General features: G+C 49.2%; 2 protein-coding genes across 2 annotated transcripts in view; both read right to left on the reverse strand.

The window, feature by feature from the left end:
* Positions 1-690: 690 nt before the first annotated feature.
* Positions 691-8,965, reverse strand: LOC147215094 (muscarinic acetylcholine receptor M1-like). Its single transcript, XM_086140255.1, has 7 exons — positions 8,900-8,965; positions 8,192-8,331; positions 6,142-6,245; positions 5,471-5,625; positions 3,496-3,791; positions 2,703-3,394; positions 691-2,044 (listed from the first exon to the last, which is right to left on the reverse strand). Exons 1-7 carry the CDS (start codon positions 8,963-8,965, stop codon positions 1,533-1,535), a joined length of 1,965 nt encoding a protein of 654 aa, XP_085996381.1. The 3' UTR covers positions 691-1,532.
* A 4,668-nt stretch (positions 8,966-13,633) lies between these two features.
* Positions 13,634-19,694, reverse strand: part of ryr2a (ryanodine receptor 2a (cardiac)) — a 116,997-nt gene continuing 110,936 nt past the window's right edge. The window contains exons 112-115 of the mRNA XM_086140256.1: positions 18,417-18,481; positions 18,122-18,222; positions 15,753-15,804; positions 13,634-14,747 (exon numbers count right to left, since the gene is read on the reverse strand). Coding sequence (XP_085996382.1) covers positions 14,652-14,747; positions 15,753-15,804; positions 18,122-18,222; positions 18,417-18,481 — 314 coding nt within the window. The 3' untranslated portion in view covers positions 13,634-14,651. The remainder of the gene's footprint in view (positions 14,748-15,752; positions 15,805-18,121; positions 18,223-18,416; positions 18,482-19,694) is intronic.

Here is a 19,694-nt window from a genome sequence, read left to right on the forward strand (position 1 = left end):
TGCAGGACATTGTTGTTTTAACAACCCTGAAAATAGCAAAGAGACACCTTAATGAAGCAGAGTTTAAACTGAAGGCCATCGGCTGCGCGGAGGAACATGGAAATCGAGCAGCCGTGAGAGAATTTAAGATCAATGAATCTTAGATGGTTCGCAGGTGGAGGAAGCTGGAAAAAGAGCTCCGACAGGTCAAGAAGACGCAGCTGAGTTTCCGCGGTCATGAGGCGAGGCGGCGCGAGTTGGAGGAAAGACTCGAGCGACGGATCATCGAGCAAAGAACGAGTGGAAGCGTTTCGGCGGTCACCGTTCGACTAAAAGCAGTAATGCTGGCAGAAGAAATGAAAATTGAACATTTCTAAGGAGGTCCGACTTGGTGCTTTCGTTTCATGAAACTGTGGCATTTTTCCATCCGGACCAGGACTACAGTAGCGCAGCAACTTCCAGCCGATTATAATGAAAAGCTGTAGTAGAGGACACCGTGGGAACGATAAAGGGGGAAGGGTGGGCGTGGATTGTATATAAAACCTGCGCCCTGTAATCAGATGCACCTTAAGTGAGTGTTAAATACAGTAATAGCACACAAAACTGGGACTTTGCCTTTTAGAACGGTGCGCCTTAGGATCGTGAAAATACGGTAAAAAGAAATGAAAAGGCGTTCGACGGCTCCTGTTAGGAAGAGGCGCTCCGGCACCTGCTGGGATGATGGGACCATCAAGCCACCAGCAGACCGCCATCAGATGACCAGCAGACCGCCATCAGATGACCAGCCGACCGCCAGCAATCCCAGAGAGCCTGAATGGCCTTCAGAAGAAGCCGTGCTGCCCGGGCTGAAGCGGTGCAGAGGGTGATTCTTGCAATGTGCTCTATCTCAAAGGTGGAAAGGGGAACGGTTGGCAGATGGTCTCGTGACTCCGGCCCTCAAAGGGCAGCGGCAATAACAAACATTGGAATAAAGTTCAGCCCGGCCCTCCGGACTCTGTGGTTGAACATTTACGGAGTGATGGGCTTCACCTCAGACATCCAGCACAATGTTAGGCAACAAGCTTCTCTTTTGATATTTAAAGTAGAACGTGTATCCAATGTCCCACAAAGCAAACCGGGGAAAAGACAGAAAAAGTTGTTTGTGCCTTGGCTTTTGGGCAGCAGAGGGTGTAAAACCCCAAGGTTCCAGAATGAAGGAACTTGTAAATATACATGGGTTGATGTCTGGCCAGGAAAACATTGGATTTACTTTGAAATTCTGATTTTACATAAATGATTGGATGTTAGTTGAATGGATATAAAACTGTGTGTTTTATAATCATGATGTTAAAGTCCCTGATGAGCGGAAGGCGAGCGACGCGAGGGTTGGCCGTTATTCCCCTGGTGACCGGCGGCTGTCCAGATGCCACGGACGCCTCTGACAGGAAGCTACTCGGGAGGCGGCCCCGGGTTCGGGTCTGACGGGTTCGAAGCGGAGGCTCGACCGAGTCGGAACTGCAGAAAAGGCTCCTCCGAGCGTCGATTGTTCCCACGCTCACCCTTGTTTGGGTGCTTTACACCTGGTCTTTCCGCCGGAAAGCCACAGCTTTCTGCTGATGGAAATGAGGCTTGTTTTTCTTCTGGTTCCACTGGCACATCAAGATGTCCCTGAAGGTGGTGCGGAAGGTCTTGTTGCACAGGGCGTAGCACATGGGGTTCACGGTACTGTTGACGTAGCAGAGCCAGTAGCCCAGAGCCCACAGAGTCTCAGGGATGCAATCCTGGCAGAAGGTGTTGACCAGCACCATGATGTTGTACGGCAGCCACGTGGTGATGAAGGCAAACAAGATGGCGCTGAGAGTCCGCGCCGCTTTCTTCTCGTTCGCCTTCTTTTCATTCTTGCGCTTATTGATCTTTGCTTTGGAGGCAAAGCGCTTGGCCGACGCCGCGTCGTTCATGGGGATTGGTGCGAGCGGCAGGTCGCCGGGCGACGGGAAGCGGTAGGACTTGGACCCTCTCTGACTGTCTTTGGACGGAGTCGAGTGCTTGTCCCTGCTTGACTTTGCTCTTTTTGAACCTTCGCCATCTGGAAGAAGAGGCAAACGGACAGATTAGCTAACTATTAACGTTGCAATATGAAATTTAGAGGTGCAGCGCTGAATTGGAGCGACTCGGGCAGGACAAGACCGGACAGAGGGAGGATTTTATTTCATACAAAAGTCTGATCTGGATGTCGACTATGGTTGTGGAATCCCAAGCTCATGCCAATTGTGTTGCACAGGGCGTTGGGGATCAGCAGCCAGTCTTTGTAGAAGCAGCCGTTCATTAACCCTCTCATCACGAACAATTTAGAGTCTTCAGTTTACCTACTAACTGTTTTTAGATGGTGGGAATAGAACTGAAACAGGGAGAGAACCCAAGCAGGCAGCTGGAGAACGCAGAAAGAACCCAAGCAGTCATTGGGTTAGAATCTGGAACTTTCTTTCTTGAAGGTCTGACCACTGACGCCATCTGGTAAATCTGTTATTTCCCATGAAAGTCGGCCACAGGAGGAAGCCGGTGCTACTGTGGTGAGAAGGATCTGTTGTTGAGGGATCTGGTCTCCCGGATGATTTGGGGAGACCAGAGACCATCATCAATCAGGCCTCGCGGTCGCGTTTACGGACAAAATTAAGCAAATTTTTGCAGACCATCACATCCTTCATCTTATGCAAAACCCATTTCGTTGCAATGGCGTGTCGCACCTGTAGGAAGGCGAGAGGAATTGGAGCCATCAACTTCCTCCACTGAGCCTGTCTGGTCCCCGACCTCGTCGTTGTTCAAACTCTCACAGCTGCTTTGCTCGGCTAAAGTGGTGGTTGTGGAGTTGACAGACCTCTTGGAAGCATGGCGACCGGGCAGCAGCGATGAGAACTGGTCCAGAATCGTGCCCCATCTCCCCCTGGTCCCCGTTCCTCCAGGTACGCAGGGGTCATTGTTTTCCGCGGCCAAATGATTTGATTCGCGGCTGCTGCAGTTTTTGCCGCCGACCACGACCGATGAATCTTTCGTGTTTCCTCTCGCTCCCTCGTCTGCAGCCTTTCTGCTGCCTTGGTTCTGACCCTGGCTGTTGCCTGACCCCGATCCCTTGAGACCCTGCACATCTTTGGCACGCTTCTCTGTCTCCTGATAGATCTTCCAAAAGAGGAAAGCCATGATTGTCACCGGCAAGTAGAACGCCGCAATGGCAGTGCAAAATGTGATGATGGGCTCAGACAGAAACTGGATGTAGCACTCGTTGGCCTGGACTGTCCGCTTGCCCACAATATATTGCCAAAACAGGATGGCCGGGGCCCACAGGATGAAGGAGATGGACCAGGCTAAGCAGATCATTGTCATAGCGCGCTTGGTTGTTCGTTTGGCACGGTAGGTCAAAGGTCTGGTCACGGAGAAGTACCTGAAAGGAAGGGAAAGATGCGCGCATTTTCAGACTAACCTTCTTCTGGACGTTACGGTTGACCCTTTGGGTAAAAACACAAGTAACTCCTTTTGCCTTACCTGTCGAAGCTGATGACGAGCAGGTTCATCACCGAGGCGTTACTAGCCACGTAATCTATCGCGAGCCACAGGTCACAGATCAGCGGCCCCAGAGCCCACTGGTCCATGATGATGTAGGTCGTGTACAAGTTCATGGACAGCGTGCCAATAGTCAGGTCTGCAAAGGCAAGGCTCAGCAGGTAGTAGTTGTTCACCGTCTTCAATGCCTTGTTCACCTTAAAGGACACCAGGACCAGGATGTTGCCAACGACAGTGACGAGCGACAGCGATCCAGTGAGGAAGACGATGATGATGACCTTCGGCAGATGTAATAGGACGGCAGTTAAAATCTAAATCTGAGATTCTTGGATTCTGTGGTTTCATGAAAAAAAAAAACAAAGTCAACTGAATGCGGTGACACAACGATCAAGGACTTTGGAGTCCGAGGTCAGAGAAAGATGGTTCCAGGCTGAGATCGGATCGACTGCCGACGTTGTCTTTCTAGGTTTCTTGTGTTGTGAGTCCCCATGCGTGGCCCCGTGATTGACAGCTGATGGCTCCAATTAAATATGTGCCCCTCTCGCAGCTGAGATTAGCTGAGGATAAAAAGACATTCATCCCTTCATGCTGACCGGGAGTTACGAAGTCTCCGACTCCAGCCCGGAGGTCCAGCGTGGGAAAAAAAAAAGGAAGAAAGTTAATTGTGGCAGATTTCCACTTCTGAAAAGACGGACTGGACTGGTCATGTCACGTCTGGTCACAATTTGGGAAAAGTGAAATTAAACAAAACGTGCAGACACAGAAAAGTACTCTAAACAGCGCCACCTATGGACATGGCCACTGCGATGGAGTAATAAGGATCAATCACCCTGCTGCCGGTTACCATGGTTACCAACTTGGCTGCTAACGGTCATGGAACAGGCTACCATCCGATGGTCGTTCTCTGACATTCATTCCTGTCCTGCCATCTTTGGAAGGACACAAGCCGAACGTCACTGAGGGATGGACCGGCAGGAAACTGATGACGCACCTCAGATCTGCTTGAAACGCTAAACACGGGCAGTCCGACCGTCAAACCCACTTTTCCTGACCACTCATTCATTCGGAAGGCAAAGCGTGTGTGTTTTGTGTTTTGAAGACAGTAACTGGTGTAGAAGTGCTTTTTTAAAAGAAAAAAAAAAAAACCAACATGTTATCTAAAACCTGCAGCTGGAATGTTAGTGTAGTCTTTGAATACTACAACTCCTAAAGTCATTCACTTGAATAAGCACAAGATCTCAGGTACTTCCTCACATACTTCATCATGGAAAGAAGCGGAACGCTACATAAGGCAGTTTTAATCGCTCTCAACGGAGGCGAAGCTTATTTTTGTTCAGCAAACGTCAGTGAGCACAGCAAATGAGCCATGAACTCTCAGGAGGGCTTTGCAGAACTTGGACGGGTTCTAAGAACCGGGGAACTTGACGAGGAACCCTCAGCGCTGCTCAGATTCTTCTGAATTGCTGTTTTCCCATTAACCCTTGTGTGGTGTTCACTTTTGTGTGTGTGTGTGTGCCAACAGACCTGAACACCACACAAGGGTCAAGTTAAATTTTCCTATTACCTCTATCTGGACAATGTGCTGCCCGAGCATCATGAAGGACCTTTTTCGGTCCCTTAGGAAGGAGAGATACACCCTGCAGCTGCTTCAGGGCCTGACCGACTGAGATGTTCCTCAGTATTTCCTGCAGTTCCTCACACTAAAGTTGGGTTTTTGCACCAAAGATATCACAGAGCTGCTCTGTCACCAGACCTGGACTATCACAAGCCCTCAACCTACTTGTTCTGGTCCTGGTTTGACAGGCAGGTGTGAAAACACCATGAAAGTAGCCCACGGTGGCTTCTCCCCGCTGATGTTGACAGGTGTCACAGGGACGGTGCAGAGCCTCCAGAACAGTAGACGCGAGAATACATCGAACCTGATGTTTTGGGGGTATCGGTCAGGGCTGAGCCTTACCTGCCAGACGGTATGGCCTCCCAGTGGGTCAAACTCCTCAGCTGCCGGGGTCCAGGTCAGGTTACCCGGGGACTCGGTGAAGTTTCCTCCAATCCACGAGACGTTCCGATTCCAGCCTCCAACCCCATCAGGTGAAACCCCCGGGTGAGGATCGCCTAAGGATGGAGGGGAACGCGGCACAAACAGCCTTTCACGTTCTAAGCAAAACAAAACCTTCAGGTCTAATTATACCTCCCTGGGGATGGTTTCAAATCAATCTGACTCGGGCGAGGACCGGGACGGTCCTCCCTCACGTCCAATGGTTTCCCAATTTTGCTTCCTTCGAGCTGCCGTCTCACTTTCACACTCGAATGTTCTCCGTGAGAACCGAGCCTGTGGTTGATCTCGCGCTCTTGCGTTCAGTGAACGATAACCTGTGAGAGGAACCTGACTGCCGCTCTGACTGATGGCCGGCTCATGGCACCTAATTTCACATTTTCCTCTTTTCTTGCTTTTCTTGAAACTACAGCTAAAACATGCGGTTTGTTAATGTTGTTGGAGAGGAAGCTGCAGGAGCTTCTTCCTCTCAAACTCCACCACCGGCTTGTAAAAGGAACAAATCAAGCATGTAAGACTCCCGGCTGTGCAGGTGGACGGCAGCGGAGGCAGCAGTCCCAAAATACACACTGTACCCAGAGAGGCAGGGTGCAGCTGCTCTGGTGGGTCTGCAGGATTTCTGCTGAAAATGTGGACAAGGTCAAAGCTGGAGGTCACGTTCATGGTGACCAGTGGATGTCTGCAAGAGAGAGGAGAACACGTGTTAGCGATCCATTTTTAGAAGATACTCTGGACCAAGTGTTGCCTGTACGCTTCAGTCCATCACATTTACAGGCCTAGGATGGGAAAGGGACGCGCTCTGGTGAAGGTGGACCGCCGTGTTTGTCTGCGGAGGAACGAGGAGGAGGTTCAACCCATTTGTGCTTCACAGCCTTTCATGGAGCAGGTCCGAAACCTCCTCCTCCATCTGATTCCTCAGCCGTCTGTGGCCACTCACGTCCCGCCGATACACCGATTACGTCGGCAGGTTTTTGACCAGATCGAATATTCAGCTTCACTGATTTGCAAACGATGAGGTGGATCAACTCGAGTCCCTGAAAAAGGGTTTTCAGTCACAACCCATGATCAAGATGTCTTCCTCATTCTGATCTGCATCAGGATTTGGAGGTTAAAATTATGATTCGGCTCCTGACTTGTTATAAAATCTGTTTTCTGAAGATGTTCCACCTTCAGCCCAGAGGCCTCTTCTGTTCAGAGCTGAAGACGTTGACAACTGTTGCCATGTCATGATAGGACAACGAGCACGGCGACCTTAGTGACTGAGAACTTCCACAAGGCATCACTTCCTGATGAAGAGAAATGTATCCCAGACATAGGATGTGCATTAACCGGACCGCCAGCTCAACGCTGAAGAAGCAGAACTTTGTCATTGTATCAATAACAAATGCCTGGACCACAGAGTCTCTGTCCGACCCTCAACTTGGTGATGAAGAGGCCGACGACAGCAGCGGAGTCCCCGTGAAGAGTTCCCGTAAGACCACAAGGAACCGGTCCAGGGGAGTTCAGTTCAGGGCATCTACTGCATCGCTAATTCTGGCATAGATTAGCATAGCCTGTAAAGAACAGATGACATACTAATACAGGCTGTACTAATTAAAGCCAGAACCATCAGGTCTCCTCAGTCAGCATCTTCTCCGGGTCTTCAGCCCTGACGGGTGACGCCGGCCGAGAGAAGGTTTGGACATGTTACGCACAAACGGCACAAACTGGAGCACAAAACCGAAGGAGCTGGATCATCTGGAGTCCCAGAGACGTTCAACTGTTCATCCTCTCATTCATTAATAGCCTTCGTGGACCTTCTCGCTGATTGTCTCTGCACCTGCTGCTCCTTGTATCTCAACCCTTCACCTGTCCGGCTGCCAGATCATCTTAGAGTCAATGCTTAAAGCACTTTCTTCATGACCTGGAGCTGAAGAAACAGGCTCTGAAGGTAATTTTGCCGTATTATTGTATCCTGACAGTTTTGAAAAGAAGAAGAAGAACCAGAACCATGTCTTTCAAACACACCTTCAGGAAGAACTTTACACCTTTGCAGCAGTTTGTGTGTCTCATAAATCTGCTGCCCCAGAGACGCTGACCTACAGTCCAAAGATCAGAATGAACTGAAGATAAATAAATTGATGAATTGGTGATTAATACATACCCCCCCCCCGCCTCATGCAAACGTATCCGTGCACGGGTTCGATAAGAAGCAGAAACAGCAGGACCTTCATCCTGGTTGTATCAGAGTACTCTTGACTAGGTCACGTGTGGTTTTTCCTTGAATAATCACATTTGTTTTTTAACACTTTGAAAAAGACCTCGGCCTCGTTCCTCCGTGGTCCGATCGCCTTCGGGCTCCCGAGCGGGAAGACGGATCACTCGTCTCACCCTCAGGATGCCGCCGCTGTCGAAATATTTAGGTGACGAGAACAGATCGCCTGGAGTCCCGGAGGTGGATTGGACATGAAATTGAGCAAACGTCACCAAACGTCGTCTGAAGATCCAGCTGGGTCTTTCTCTCCACAACATTTAAAGCAGCATTTAGGAGAACCGGATTTCAAACAGGCTGAGAACTCATCTGCTTTGTCCTCTTAAATGTCACAGCGGATGTTAGGATTCTAAGGAACCAGCAGAAGTCCTTACCGGCCCGCCGTGCTCCCGTCTCCACGGCGATATCCCGCCTGGAAGCTCAGCTCTTCCCCACCGCCACGTCCAGACCCCAGTGAGGCTCCGGCCGCCGGATCCTTGGGACTGAAGCCTGCGGCTCCGCCTCCGATCCACGTCTGCAGACCGGGCTCAGCGGGCCGTGAGAGGAAACCACCGCGTCCGACAGTTTGACCCGCAACCCCTCCAAGGACGAAAGCTCTGACAGCAGATGGTCTTCCATGAAACTTGCGTCGCCGTAACTCACCGGGCAGCTGGTTCCCTGCAGCCACTGCAGGATCAACCTTCAGAAACCTTTCAGTCCCGCATAAACTACAAGATCCTGGAGATGTTAGCCCGAAACAACCAGGGAGTCACTCTCAAACACAACTGAGCTGCTGAACAGAACAACAACACACACACACACACACACACACACACACACACACACACACACACACAAAGGCAGGTGTTGGGTTTGGGTTAAAAAGATTGGGTGAAGAATGAGGAGGCTCTCTGAAGGGGTTCTGCTCCTGACCTGCGGCAGTAAAGTCCAGGCTGGTTGTCTGCTGATGATCCACCATGGCAGAAGTCCGTCAGGGTGCAGAAGATGGAGAAGACCGACTACAATGGAGGAAGCCCCGACGCCCGTCGTGGTCGCCGCCATCGTGTCTGTCTCATGATGCTCGATGGGAAATCCAAACCCACTTCCAGAGGGAGCCCATGGAGGTGCGGAGGTCTGGAGAAGGACATCTCAGCAGCCTGGGACTTCATGCTGTTGAACTTGTGCTAAAATTCAGAGATGTTCCTCAGGAAGAAACAGCCATACGGAATAAAACGCATGTTTATCAAAAGTGACGTAAAGAGACAAAGGTAATATCGGCTTGTGGTCAACAGCTGCGGGTTCGACATCCCCTTCCCTGAAGGAAAGCTGCCTTCGGCTTCAGCCTTCACGTGCGTGCGTACGTGCATGTGTGAGATCATCATCAAGGGACCTCCTCTGTTGAGAAGCATATGTTGGCGTTCTTTTGCAGAGGTTCAGGAGAAGCTGGAGAGTGTTGAGTTGCAGCTCAGTATTTGTGTGGAGCATGAAGTGCACCTGCTGGGCCTCTCAGCTGTGTTCAGTCCGCTGACGCTCCAGTCTGCACATCTTGAAGGTGAGCGTGAGGAGCCGATGGTTTGGGAAATGTTTCTCATCCGTCACTTTGACATAGCCTGGTTTCTGCGGCTGGAATCTGAGACGGAACTGATTCTGCCTCCGTGGCCTTCAGCGCCCGTCCTGCTGCAGATACAGACCAGGAGACGTTGTTGTCCTCCTCCTCCTCCTTCACGGCTCAATAAGAGCCACCTCTCATCAGTGACCTCGCAAAGGTCATCTTTTCAAAATTGGATGTACAATGTGGATACAAATGCACCCCAGAAATCCCACTGATCACATCATCGATCATGGAATATAGATCGGTCCCGATCTTCTAGTCAAGTGACACGTTCTGCTTCCTTCCTGGAGTTCTTGATGCATCGGCTGTTCTGACTGAATGGACCAGATCTTCTGAAGCTGGAATCTTTTCCCCTTCCATGATCAAATCATCCATTGGGCACTTGGTCCTGAAGGACGCGACGGAAACACAAGGACCTCCTCTTCATAGCTCACCAGAGGAACCTCCTGGAGCCTGGGACGAGATGGCCGATGTCAATGGGAGAAACCTTCGTTCTGCTGGATGTCTTCTTCTGCTATCATCAGGTTCCTGCTGCTGCTCGATGCTTGATGTCTTTTTACATTTTATGATTATTACAACAACTGTTTTTCACAACAGGACCACACCGAAGCAGTGCTGCAGGCGGTGGTTTCCCACCGTGAATGTGCAGTGGTGTTTTATTTGGCTGAAAGTCAGGCCGGGGTTAGTGTTAGGGTTACTGTTAGGGTCAACCTGGTATCAGTTCAGCCTGGTTCAAGTTGCAGCTTCTCTAATAGTGCCGGCACCGGCCGGAAACTGGCCCGAGAGACGCCGGACCACAAGAAGTCATCAGATCTGGTGAACGAATTAAATGGAGAGCAGCGTCTCTTCAGCAGGACCAGGCTGAGTGCTTCCAGCCGCCGCTTCCGTGCAATTTAAAAACTTGTATCATGAGGGCTTTAGAACGCAAGCGACATCAACGAGTGCCGAGCAGATGATCGGAGCCGGACGAGTCGGAACTCCTCCTCGGACAGCTCTCGCCTCAGAGGGTGGAGGAGGCACGACTTTAGAGACGGGGTGGCGAGAAGACAGATGTTTGCGACCCAGACGGAGACAACATAACGAAGGCCTGGATCTCATCCTCCCTTCCGTCCATCTCGACACATAGATCATGCGCTGAGGAAAGGAATGGACCCAAAGCAACTGAATAAATACTTGGTTTTATTTCAGTTTGAGAAGAAATGGGAAGAGGAGGAAGAAGAAAAACAGGCTGAGGTTTGTTTGTGAGTCACGTTGGCCAGTCATCTCCACTGACTCCTCCAAGGGCTGTTGGCTAACAGCTGAGCTGCTATTGCTCGGATAAGAAACCAAATAATGCTTTGCTAATAAGATCATTAAACAGAGATGAAAGAGAGAAAAGCAGGCAAAATTTTCCTTTTCTTGTTTCTTTTTTGTCAAAGGAATGCAGTTGTGGCGAGGAAGAGTTACAATGAAGCTCACAACACTGATACAGAATTACATAAATCTCAGGTTTTCTTAAATATTCCTTTTAAACAATTTATGGGTGACATTGGTTTAGCCTTGGTTGTACTTTTCCATTAAACTGGTGTAATAAACATGCAACGGCATCGTCTCTTTTTTTTCTAGAATGTCTATATGAAAAAAGGAACAATCTTCTTGTATTGCATAAGATCATCACCAAAGAAAAGCATGAAGACAACTAGCAAATCCTTCTGGAGATGGTTCGTTGTGCACCGGACTGGATGACTGCAGTGTCAACAGAAATACAGGATGTCTCGGTGAGAATGGCTCAAAGTCTCATCTCATCCACAGCACTATAACTCCTTTGGTCTGGACTTGGTGCATCTTGATCTCCAGACACCAACCTTTGTGTGTCATGAAGTGTTTGCTGTGTAAACCTTTTGGAAACACAATGCTCGCGCATGTCTTACATCCTGGAATGCTGACTTGCGCTCAGGGGCGTAACAAAGATGAGCCACAACCAACACCAGTGTTACCTTACGGCTTCAGGTTGTTCTCTGGTGGCAGCACCAACACAATCAGAGGATGAGGAGAACAGCCTGGAGCCCTAAGTGACGGACACAAGGAGAGACCGGAGCCATGATCCTCCTGGAGCGACCGTCCTCCGGTGACGACCGTCCTCTGAAAGGACCGTCCTCCGGGAACGACAGTCGCTCCTGGAGCTACGTTCTCCAGGAGCGACTGTCCTCTGAACGGACGGTCGTCTGAGAATGACTGTCCACCTGGAGCGACGTCCTCGAGGAGCGACTGTCCCCTGAAAGGGCCGTCCTCCAGGAACGACCATTCTCTTGGAGCGACTTCCTCCCGGAGCGACCGTCCACCAGGAACGACCGTCCACCAGGAACGACGTCCTCCAAGAACGACTGGCCTCCAGGACCTGTCTCTGTTTAAGATCAGAGGTTTTCCTGGTTTGGATCGTTGTGGCCGAAATGGATGGGCGTCTGGGTGAAAGCCACCCTGGAACTGTTGTTACTATGAAACGAAAGGGAGGATTTCACACGGCCAGTAACAGTAACAATAACACCAATGATAATAATAATAATGATAGATTATTGTGTGCTGGAAACCCATTGGACTTGGTTACACTCCTGACTGCACCACAGAAAAGCTGCTCAGACCAAACCTCTTGCTGGTCCAATGAATTCCAATCTACCTTTCAGAATAAAATGGCCTCGAGCTGCAGGTTTTTCTGCCCTTGAAAAAGATGGCTACCCCCCCCACGTTGTCTTTCTCCTGTGTCTTACAACTTGCATAGGTCGTTCCCAGCATGGAAAGGCACTGTAGCTTCTCCCTTCTCTCATCCATCCATGACTGACAGCTTGATCTGATCTACATCATTATATTCTTCATCACCTTGAGCCGACGCCAGTTTTGCCTGCCGACTTGAACTTCCAGCCATCGGTCCCGAGGGTGCTTGCTACTCATGATTCTCAGTCACGGTATTGCTTTTGGAACACTTCACCTCTGGAGGGACATGTGAACCCTGCAGGCCGTAGTGATGCACTTTTAGCATTTAAACCCCAATCAGCTGCCGCCCGTTGGTTATTTCCACCCTGCAATACTGAGGTACGAGCGAGGTGATGCCTGCAGATAACGGCGCTCTGACCAGTGCTAGGCAGCATGAGGTGGGAGCTCTGGAGCCCTTAAAGGAAACATGAAAAGCAAGTCTGGTGATCAATCTTCTGAATAATGTAGATTTTCTCCTTATCTGTCAGTGAGCTACAGGTGCACAGCAGGGACCAGGACTGACCTCCAGCTTCCTGTCTCTGTTTGGACAAAAATGTCTGGTTGGAGATGTGAAGCTGATATTCTTGTTAACAACTTGATGCCTTTTCCCAGTCCTGCCTTTTTTAGGTAGATGGCATGAGATGGCCTGCGTTGATTCACATTCATGTTTCTAAACATCACTGGAATTATTAATTGCCCCGCTGGACGCCTGGACTACAATGGTCCCTCCTCACTTCCCCTTTGGTTCCCTCTGCTGTGGAACAGACCATTCCAGCTCATTCATACCCAACATTGAATACCAGTCCAGACACATTTATGTCCTTCCACCTCCAACCTACGTTCTGTTTATATTTGGCAATTTTGGATGCTTCCAGATACAGATGGTGAGAGAAGTGCGAGCAGAAACCCTGAGGGTGGTTTTGAATGTAAAATTCAGGAAAGGAGACCATGTTTGGAACTGGACAAACACACCCTGAAGGACATTGACCAGTGACCGAAGTAGGACTTGTCTGTCTTGTCTTGCTGGCCTTTTTAGTAACTGCTCAGTCAACTTTCCCAGGCCAATCATCTTACACCAAACTAGCGTGAACTGTGTATGAATGATCCTCAAGACTTTGGGTCCATCTCTTGCTGCCAGACCATGGACTGCAATAACGAAACGGTTGGTTTGCAAGAACCAGGACGAAGAAACACATTAACCAACCAGAAAGAAGTGTTTTCGGTCGCTCCTGCACCAGATGTAGAGGACGGATCACCGCCTTTTCTTTTGCCTCTGCCCTCTCAGAGGCTGCGGGCATTGGAGGAAAAAGAGCCGATCCAAACCAAAAAATAAAGAGAGAAGGTCGTGTAGATGTGCGGGGAAGAGTTCATGGAAATATGCAGATGACGCTGGTCGTTCCTTGTACCAGACCAGAGCTGAGCGCAACTCTCGTGTCCGTGGCGGTTGCTGCTAGCAAAGAGTGAATCTAAGAAAAACAATAATTCAGAGCAATCTAGGATGCCAATTCAGCCGCTGGTTTATTTAGTTCTGTAGCCTTTCAAACAAAAGACGTGGATGGTTGGCAAGCTGATGGAGGATTGTTTATGTCGATGCTTTAAGTTTCCAGGTCTCTCAGCTTAGCTGGAACGTCTGATCATGTTGCTAACCATGTGAACACGCAGTTAAAGAGCCCTTCACACACACTATTGGCATGTACAGGGTGTGGACACAATATAAACACCTGAGGACTCTACTCTAATTCAAACCAGCACAGTGGCCCCGTTTGTAAAAACCTAATCAAAAAAAAAGTTTTTGTTGTAACAGGCGTTGATTCAGCGCCATGGTCGTCGTGGAGACGATGGTATGACGTTTCGGTACCTTGTCCTCCTCTCACTACAGCACACTCCAAAGCAGCGTTGGACTGAATCAGCGCCTGGTTGCAACCAAAGCTGACTGTCTGATCTTCTGAAAGATAAGATTTATTGCAGAGCCGTGGTCCTGGATTACAGTAGTCGCAGTGTTTCCTTTGTGTCCACGCCATATACCTACATGCAACGTGCACTGAACACATAAAAGTCTCGTAAACGTCATCCGAACGTCCTCCTCACAAAAGTCTCAGAGGAAGAAACTCTTCCCGTCCACCCCTCCATCTTCGGGCGCCCCCCGTTTGTGTTTTTTTTTTGCTCGGTGCTGTGAACGTAGATCATGATGAAGCGGTTGTCGTCGTTCCGAGCCGAAGACGGTCACGCGCCTTCAGTCTCTTACGGCATACATTTGTCATGGAGGACATCTATATACAAAGCCTTAGAAGCATTCCCAACAAAGTGTTCTGGAATTGGCAAGTCCACCGGCTGGATGAGGAAGCGCTTGGATGAAGACTTCAGAGGTCTAGGTCTGACTGAGGGCCGGGCTCCTTGGACACGGTTTCTCTCAGGCTTAGAGTTGGAGCAGAGTGCAGAACCCATGGTTCGGGACAGTTGCAGGCTCATTAGAAGGAGGAGGGAGCTCAGAAGGAAGTCTTTGCTCCACGAAGGGATCAGTTGAGCTGATCCTCGTACTGTTTCCGGAAACAATCGCCGGCAGGAAAGAACTCCCAGCAGCGCTCCTGGTACATCTTCCAGACATAAGACTCCTTGGAGAGAGACAGATGAACACAAGGGTTTACCTTCACATTACGTCTGCATGAGCATGCATCAGCCTGTCCACTGGAGATGGTTTGGTTGTCAGAACCACCTGGCATGTCAGAGTCACTGTGAAGGATTGCAAAACCCCCAACCCCAGGAGTTACAAATCATGAACCTACAAGTCTGGAATGGAGAGCCTTTGGAGTGAGACGAGGAATGTCTTCAAAGAATTAAACCAAGTCTCAGTCCTACGCTAAGATCTCACTACAATAGACCAAAACCTGGACGACCGGGAACCTTCAGACGTGGATTCCACTACTCTCAGTTCCAGCGCTAGTACAGAGCGGTCCAGAAAAGGACTGGATTGTCTACTGAGTGCGAGTGGAGGCTGGCTGAGGAGACAAGCTTGATCGTAGGACCTGGAAAGATGTGTTTGGCACGTCATCTCTGATCGCTCGGAGGTCTGATCATTTACTTTCAAACTGGCGCAGGTGGCTGTGCCATGTGTACATGGTCTGGGGACTAAAAGGGATGGGGAAAGCTGTGAGGTACTAGGTTTACTATCTGCACCTGAACGGCCAAAGAACACGGCAGGTTCGACTCCGACAGACCGAAATCACTCGCCGCTGTGGCCTCTGAGCCCTGACTTGACAGAAACCTCCCCATGTCTCTGCTAATTTCATGGAGCTTTAGGAGGCATCTCCCCGGGAATGCTTTGGCAGCTGCTCCTCAGTCAGCCTTGTTTGGACTGTTGGGTCGGTGTGGTCTCTTCCAGCACCATGAGGGAAAGGTCTCTGATGTCTCCAAACTTTCTTATCCCCATTATCACTTTCATTCCCTCTTTTTTCTCTTCTTTAGCACCACGTTCACTTCAACTTGATCTTCTTAGAGTTTCATACAGTGTTAGTTAAACTGCAGGCATACGAGGTGAAGCCCTGAAGAGGCAAATCTGCTCCCCAGACACTCCAAACAACAAAGATCAGGGTAAACATAGTGGAAAGAAGCTGGATTACCTGGCCTGTGTGCTCTGTTTCATCTTTGTTGATGAGATACATCACAAAGAATCTGAAAGACACACACACACACACACACACACACACACACACACACACACACACACACACACACACACAAGTAAAACACACTGACTTTAACTATTAAATATCTTCACAACCTGAAACTGAAACAGCATACATTGTTTGATTTCCATCACTATGACCTCGGAGATCCACTGATCTTCCGATGAGCTGTTTTACACGGACTTCCATTGGAGAAATATGTGGAGACGCCTCAACAGGAGGACCAGGTCTACTGTGAATGGCCATTTGCAGATCCACCTTTTGTTCGATGCTCTTCTTTCTTCACACCGACAGTAGCTCAGACAGAGTCTCTGCAACCCTTAGCGTAGCGTCGCAAGTGGCCTGATGAGTGGAAGAATGAGTGGCCTTTGTGAAGGAACCCTGAGGAACATCATCAGGAGGCCGCTATGATTTAAAATGGTAAAGTTGATTATTGGCACCAAACACGACGTCCCTAGTTTGACACCCCAGTCTAACAGGGTGGGAGCAGAATCCACGTGGAGTCATCATCTAATCCCTTCCAGAAGTAAACGCACACTTCTCTGGATTAATGTCTTCTCTGAGGTCTGTTCCAGGAATAAGCTAAAAAAAACCCCACAGTTGATGGTTTTACCATATTGATGTCAGGTAGAAAACAAAAATCAGATAGAGATAATTGTCTTTCTGATGCCAATGAATGGCTGTAGTTTCCTAGTGCTCTTAAAATGGACCCAAACCAAACATTGGGTTCAATCAGCTGGTATCATGAAATTAACGGGCTGAAACGAGATCAACCACTGCAACTGGCAATTTTCTCATGGAAACACGGTAGAACCCAAATCAATGACTGTTCACTGACCGCAATCGAGGGAGAAATCTGGATTAGGTTAGACCTTCAACCCCGAATGCAACCCGGGGTCTGCACTCGGAAACAGACATGCCGGTTGGACGTATCAAAGCCCTCACTTGAGGTTTTGTTCTGGTCAGATCTCCTGAGGATGATTCGTTCATCGGGGGTTAACGGGTGACTGCGTGATGCTTCCTGATACTTCCTGATGTGCAATGTTCCCTCTAAGCCGCACAACTGTGCAATTGTGCACTGCTCGGACCCTCAGTGCACAAGAAAACCTATCCAGCGCAGTGAGCGCACTGCAAATGAATTAGATACATAACATTGTTTTCTGCATCATTTTGATGAGTAACTCAGAGAGTGACGGGTGTCCAGCCAACCGTACGATACGATGCAATCACACTACGCAGCCAATCACCGCATTGACAGTACTAGCGCAAGCGCTCTGCCCAAACACGCTATATCACAATAATAACGGTGTGGCGGAGTTAAGTGACGCTAATGCTAGCATGCTAACCCCTTATCGTGGCGAAACAAGCGGATGGCGAATGTGATTCGTCCACTCACCAAGCCAATGTGAAAAAGAAATGCGGTTCTTTAAAGTTGGAATGGCTGTCGGAGTACGCGCACATAGAAGAACAAGCGGTGACACTGGGTGAGATTTTTTCTTTTTCGAGTGAGAAATGTTCGCTCTGCAAAACATGCAGCAATGCTAAAGCAGTAAGCGAGTTTTCTGATTGAAAAATATGGACTAAATGGAAGCTCTGATCCCGGGGTGATACTGATGTTGCTCACAGTGGTCCTCAGTATGCTCTGCCAGGTTGACTGTATGCCCAGACGTATGAAATATTAGAGGGAACCTTGCAGGTGTGCGAGGTCTTGTCACTGATATTCCCAATTCAAACGTACATCCGGCTCCAACCGCAGCCAATAGAGAGATGACCACGTGTGAGCATCGTTACTTTGCAACTGTGGGTTGAAAGATGTCAGTGGAGCATCGGCTGGAGGGCTTAGAAGCTCAAAAGTACCAGAGTACACCCAGAGCTGAGCGAGTACCCTTCGCAATCTACAGTGTACTTTCATTTCCACTCTGATGAAGCTGCCTTCAGCACCAGCTCTGCTTTCTATCCAGTCCGAAGCACGGAGAAGTTTTGGGCGTTGAACCTGACGACTGCTGCAAAGGAGATGGTCTCCCTCATATCTGTACCCTCCAGGTTTCTGCAGACGCCTTTTATTGATGGATAATTGTGTCTCTCAAACATCACCAAAACAAATGACTGGCCACATAAGAGTTTCCTCTGCGCAACATTTGCCTCATTTCCCGTTTAGGACGCCTGTCCTGAAAGAGGCTCCACGGTTCTGACCGCAGACAGCAGCTGCTGCCACTGGTGGGCTGTCAGTCTTAGCATGAATGCTTTGCAGCTGCCTGGGTTCGGCGTGCCGCTGTCCTCGCACGGGGACGGCGAGTACTCACAGGTAGTTGGCCAGGTTGTGCTCCTGCAGAGTGTGCGTTTCAAAGCCGTGCGGGACCGTGTCAAAGTAGTCGTTGCCGATTCCACAGATGAAACATTTGGTCTGGAGACAGAATGTGGGACACTTCTGAATACAAGGCGAAATCACAGCCAAAGTCTTTAACCTCAAATGCTATCTGATCTTTGTCTCGATGTAGGGGTGAACATGTGTGCGCGCACATGTGTGTGTGTGTGTGTGTGTGAATGTGTGTGTGTGAATGTGTGTATGTGTGTGAATGTGTGTGAGTGTGTGTTCACCTCCATGTCTTCTTTCACTTGCTCCTGTTGATCCCTCAGCTCTCCAAAGGCATCAATGATTAAGCCTATGTGGATAGGAGAGGAAAGGGTAGAAGAGGTGAGTATTGTGGACCACAAAGTAGCAGAGATCAGTAAAAGTGAAGTGAGGAAGGCGTTGAAGAAGATGAAGAGTGGAAAGGCAGTTGTTCTTGATGATATACCTGTGGAGGTGTGGAAGTGTCTAGGAGAGTTTCTGGTAGGATTATTTAAGATTATTCAATTATTCTTAGAGAGTGAGAAGATGCACAAGAAATGGAGACAAAGTGTGATGGTGCCCATTTTTAAGAATACAGGAGATGTGTCGATTGTGGTAACTATGGAAGGATAATATTGATGAGCCATACAATGAAGTTATGGGAAAGAATCGAGGACCCTAGACAGAGAGCAGAAGTCTGCATTTGTGGGCAGCAGCAGTACGGCTTCATGCCTAGGAAGAGTACTACAGATGCAGTATTTGCTTTGAGAATGCTAACAGAGAAGTTCAGTGAAAGTAAGAGGGGAGCTGCATTTGGCCTTTGTAGACCTAGAAAAAGTACATGACAGGGTGCAAAGAGAAGAGCTCTGGTATTGTATGAGGACATCTGGAATGGGGGAGAAGTATGTTACACTGGTGCAGGACATGGACGCTTGCTGTGAGACAGCGGTGAGGTGTGGTGTCGGTGTGATAGAGAAGTTCAAGGTGGAACTCCATCAGGGATCAGTTCTGAGCCCCTTCTTGTTTGCAGTGGTAATGGACAGGCTGACAGATGAGGTTAGTAAGGAATCGCCATGGACCATGATGTTTGCAGATGACATTGTGATCTGTGGTGAGAGCAGGGAACAGATGGAAGAAAATCTAGAGGTGGAGGTATGCGCAGGAAAGGAGAGGAATGAAAGGGTTAGGGTTAGTTGCAGCAAGACAGAATATATGTGTGTGAATGAGAGGAACTCGGGTGGAACGGTGAGGCTACAGGGAGTGGAGATCAAGAAGCTGGAGGATTTCAGGTACTTAAGGTCAACAGTCCAGAGCGTAGGAGAGTGTGGAGAAGAGGTGAAGAGACAGGTCCAAGCAGGTTGGAACGGGTGGAAAAAAGGTATGAAGAGATAGAAGAACATCAGCCAGAAGGAAAGGAAAGGTGGAGGAGACACTGGTGAGACCAGTGATGATCTATGGACTAGAAACTGTTACAATGACCAAAAGACAGCAGGTAGAACGAGAGGTTGCAGAGATGAAGATGTTGAGGTTCTCTTTGGGAGTGA

This window comes from Fistularia commersonii, chromosome 33 (assembly GCF_037954325.1).
Source record: "Fistularia commersonii isolate RoL2024-O1a breed Wild chromosome 33, RoL_Fcom_v1.0, whole genome shotgun sequence".
Lineage (NCBI taxonomy): Eukaryota > Metazoa > Chordata > Actinopteri > Syngnathiformes > Fistulariidae > Fistularia > Fistularia commersonii.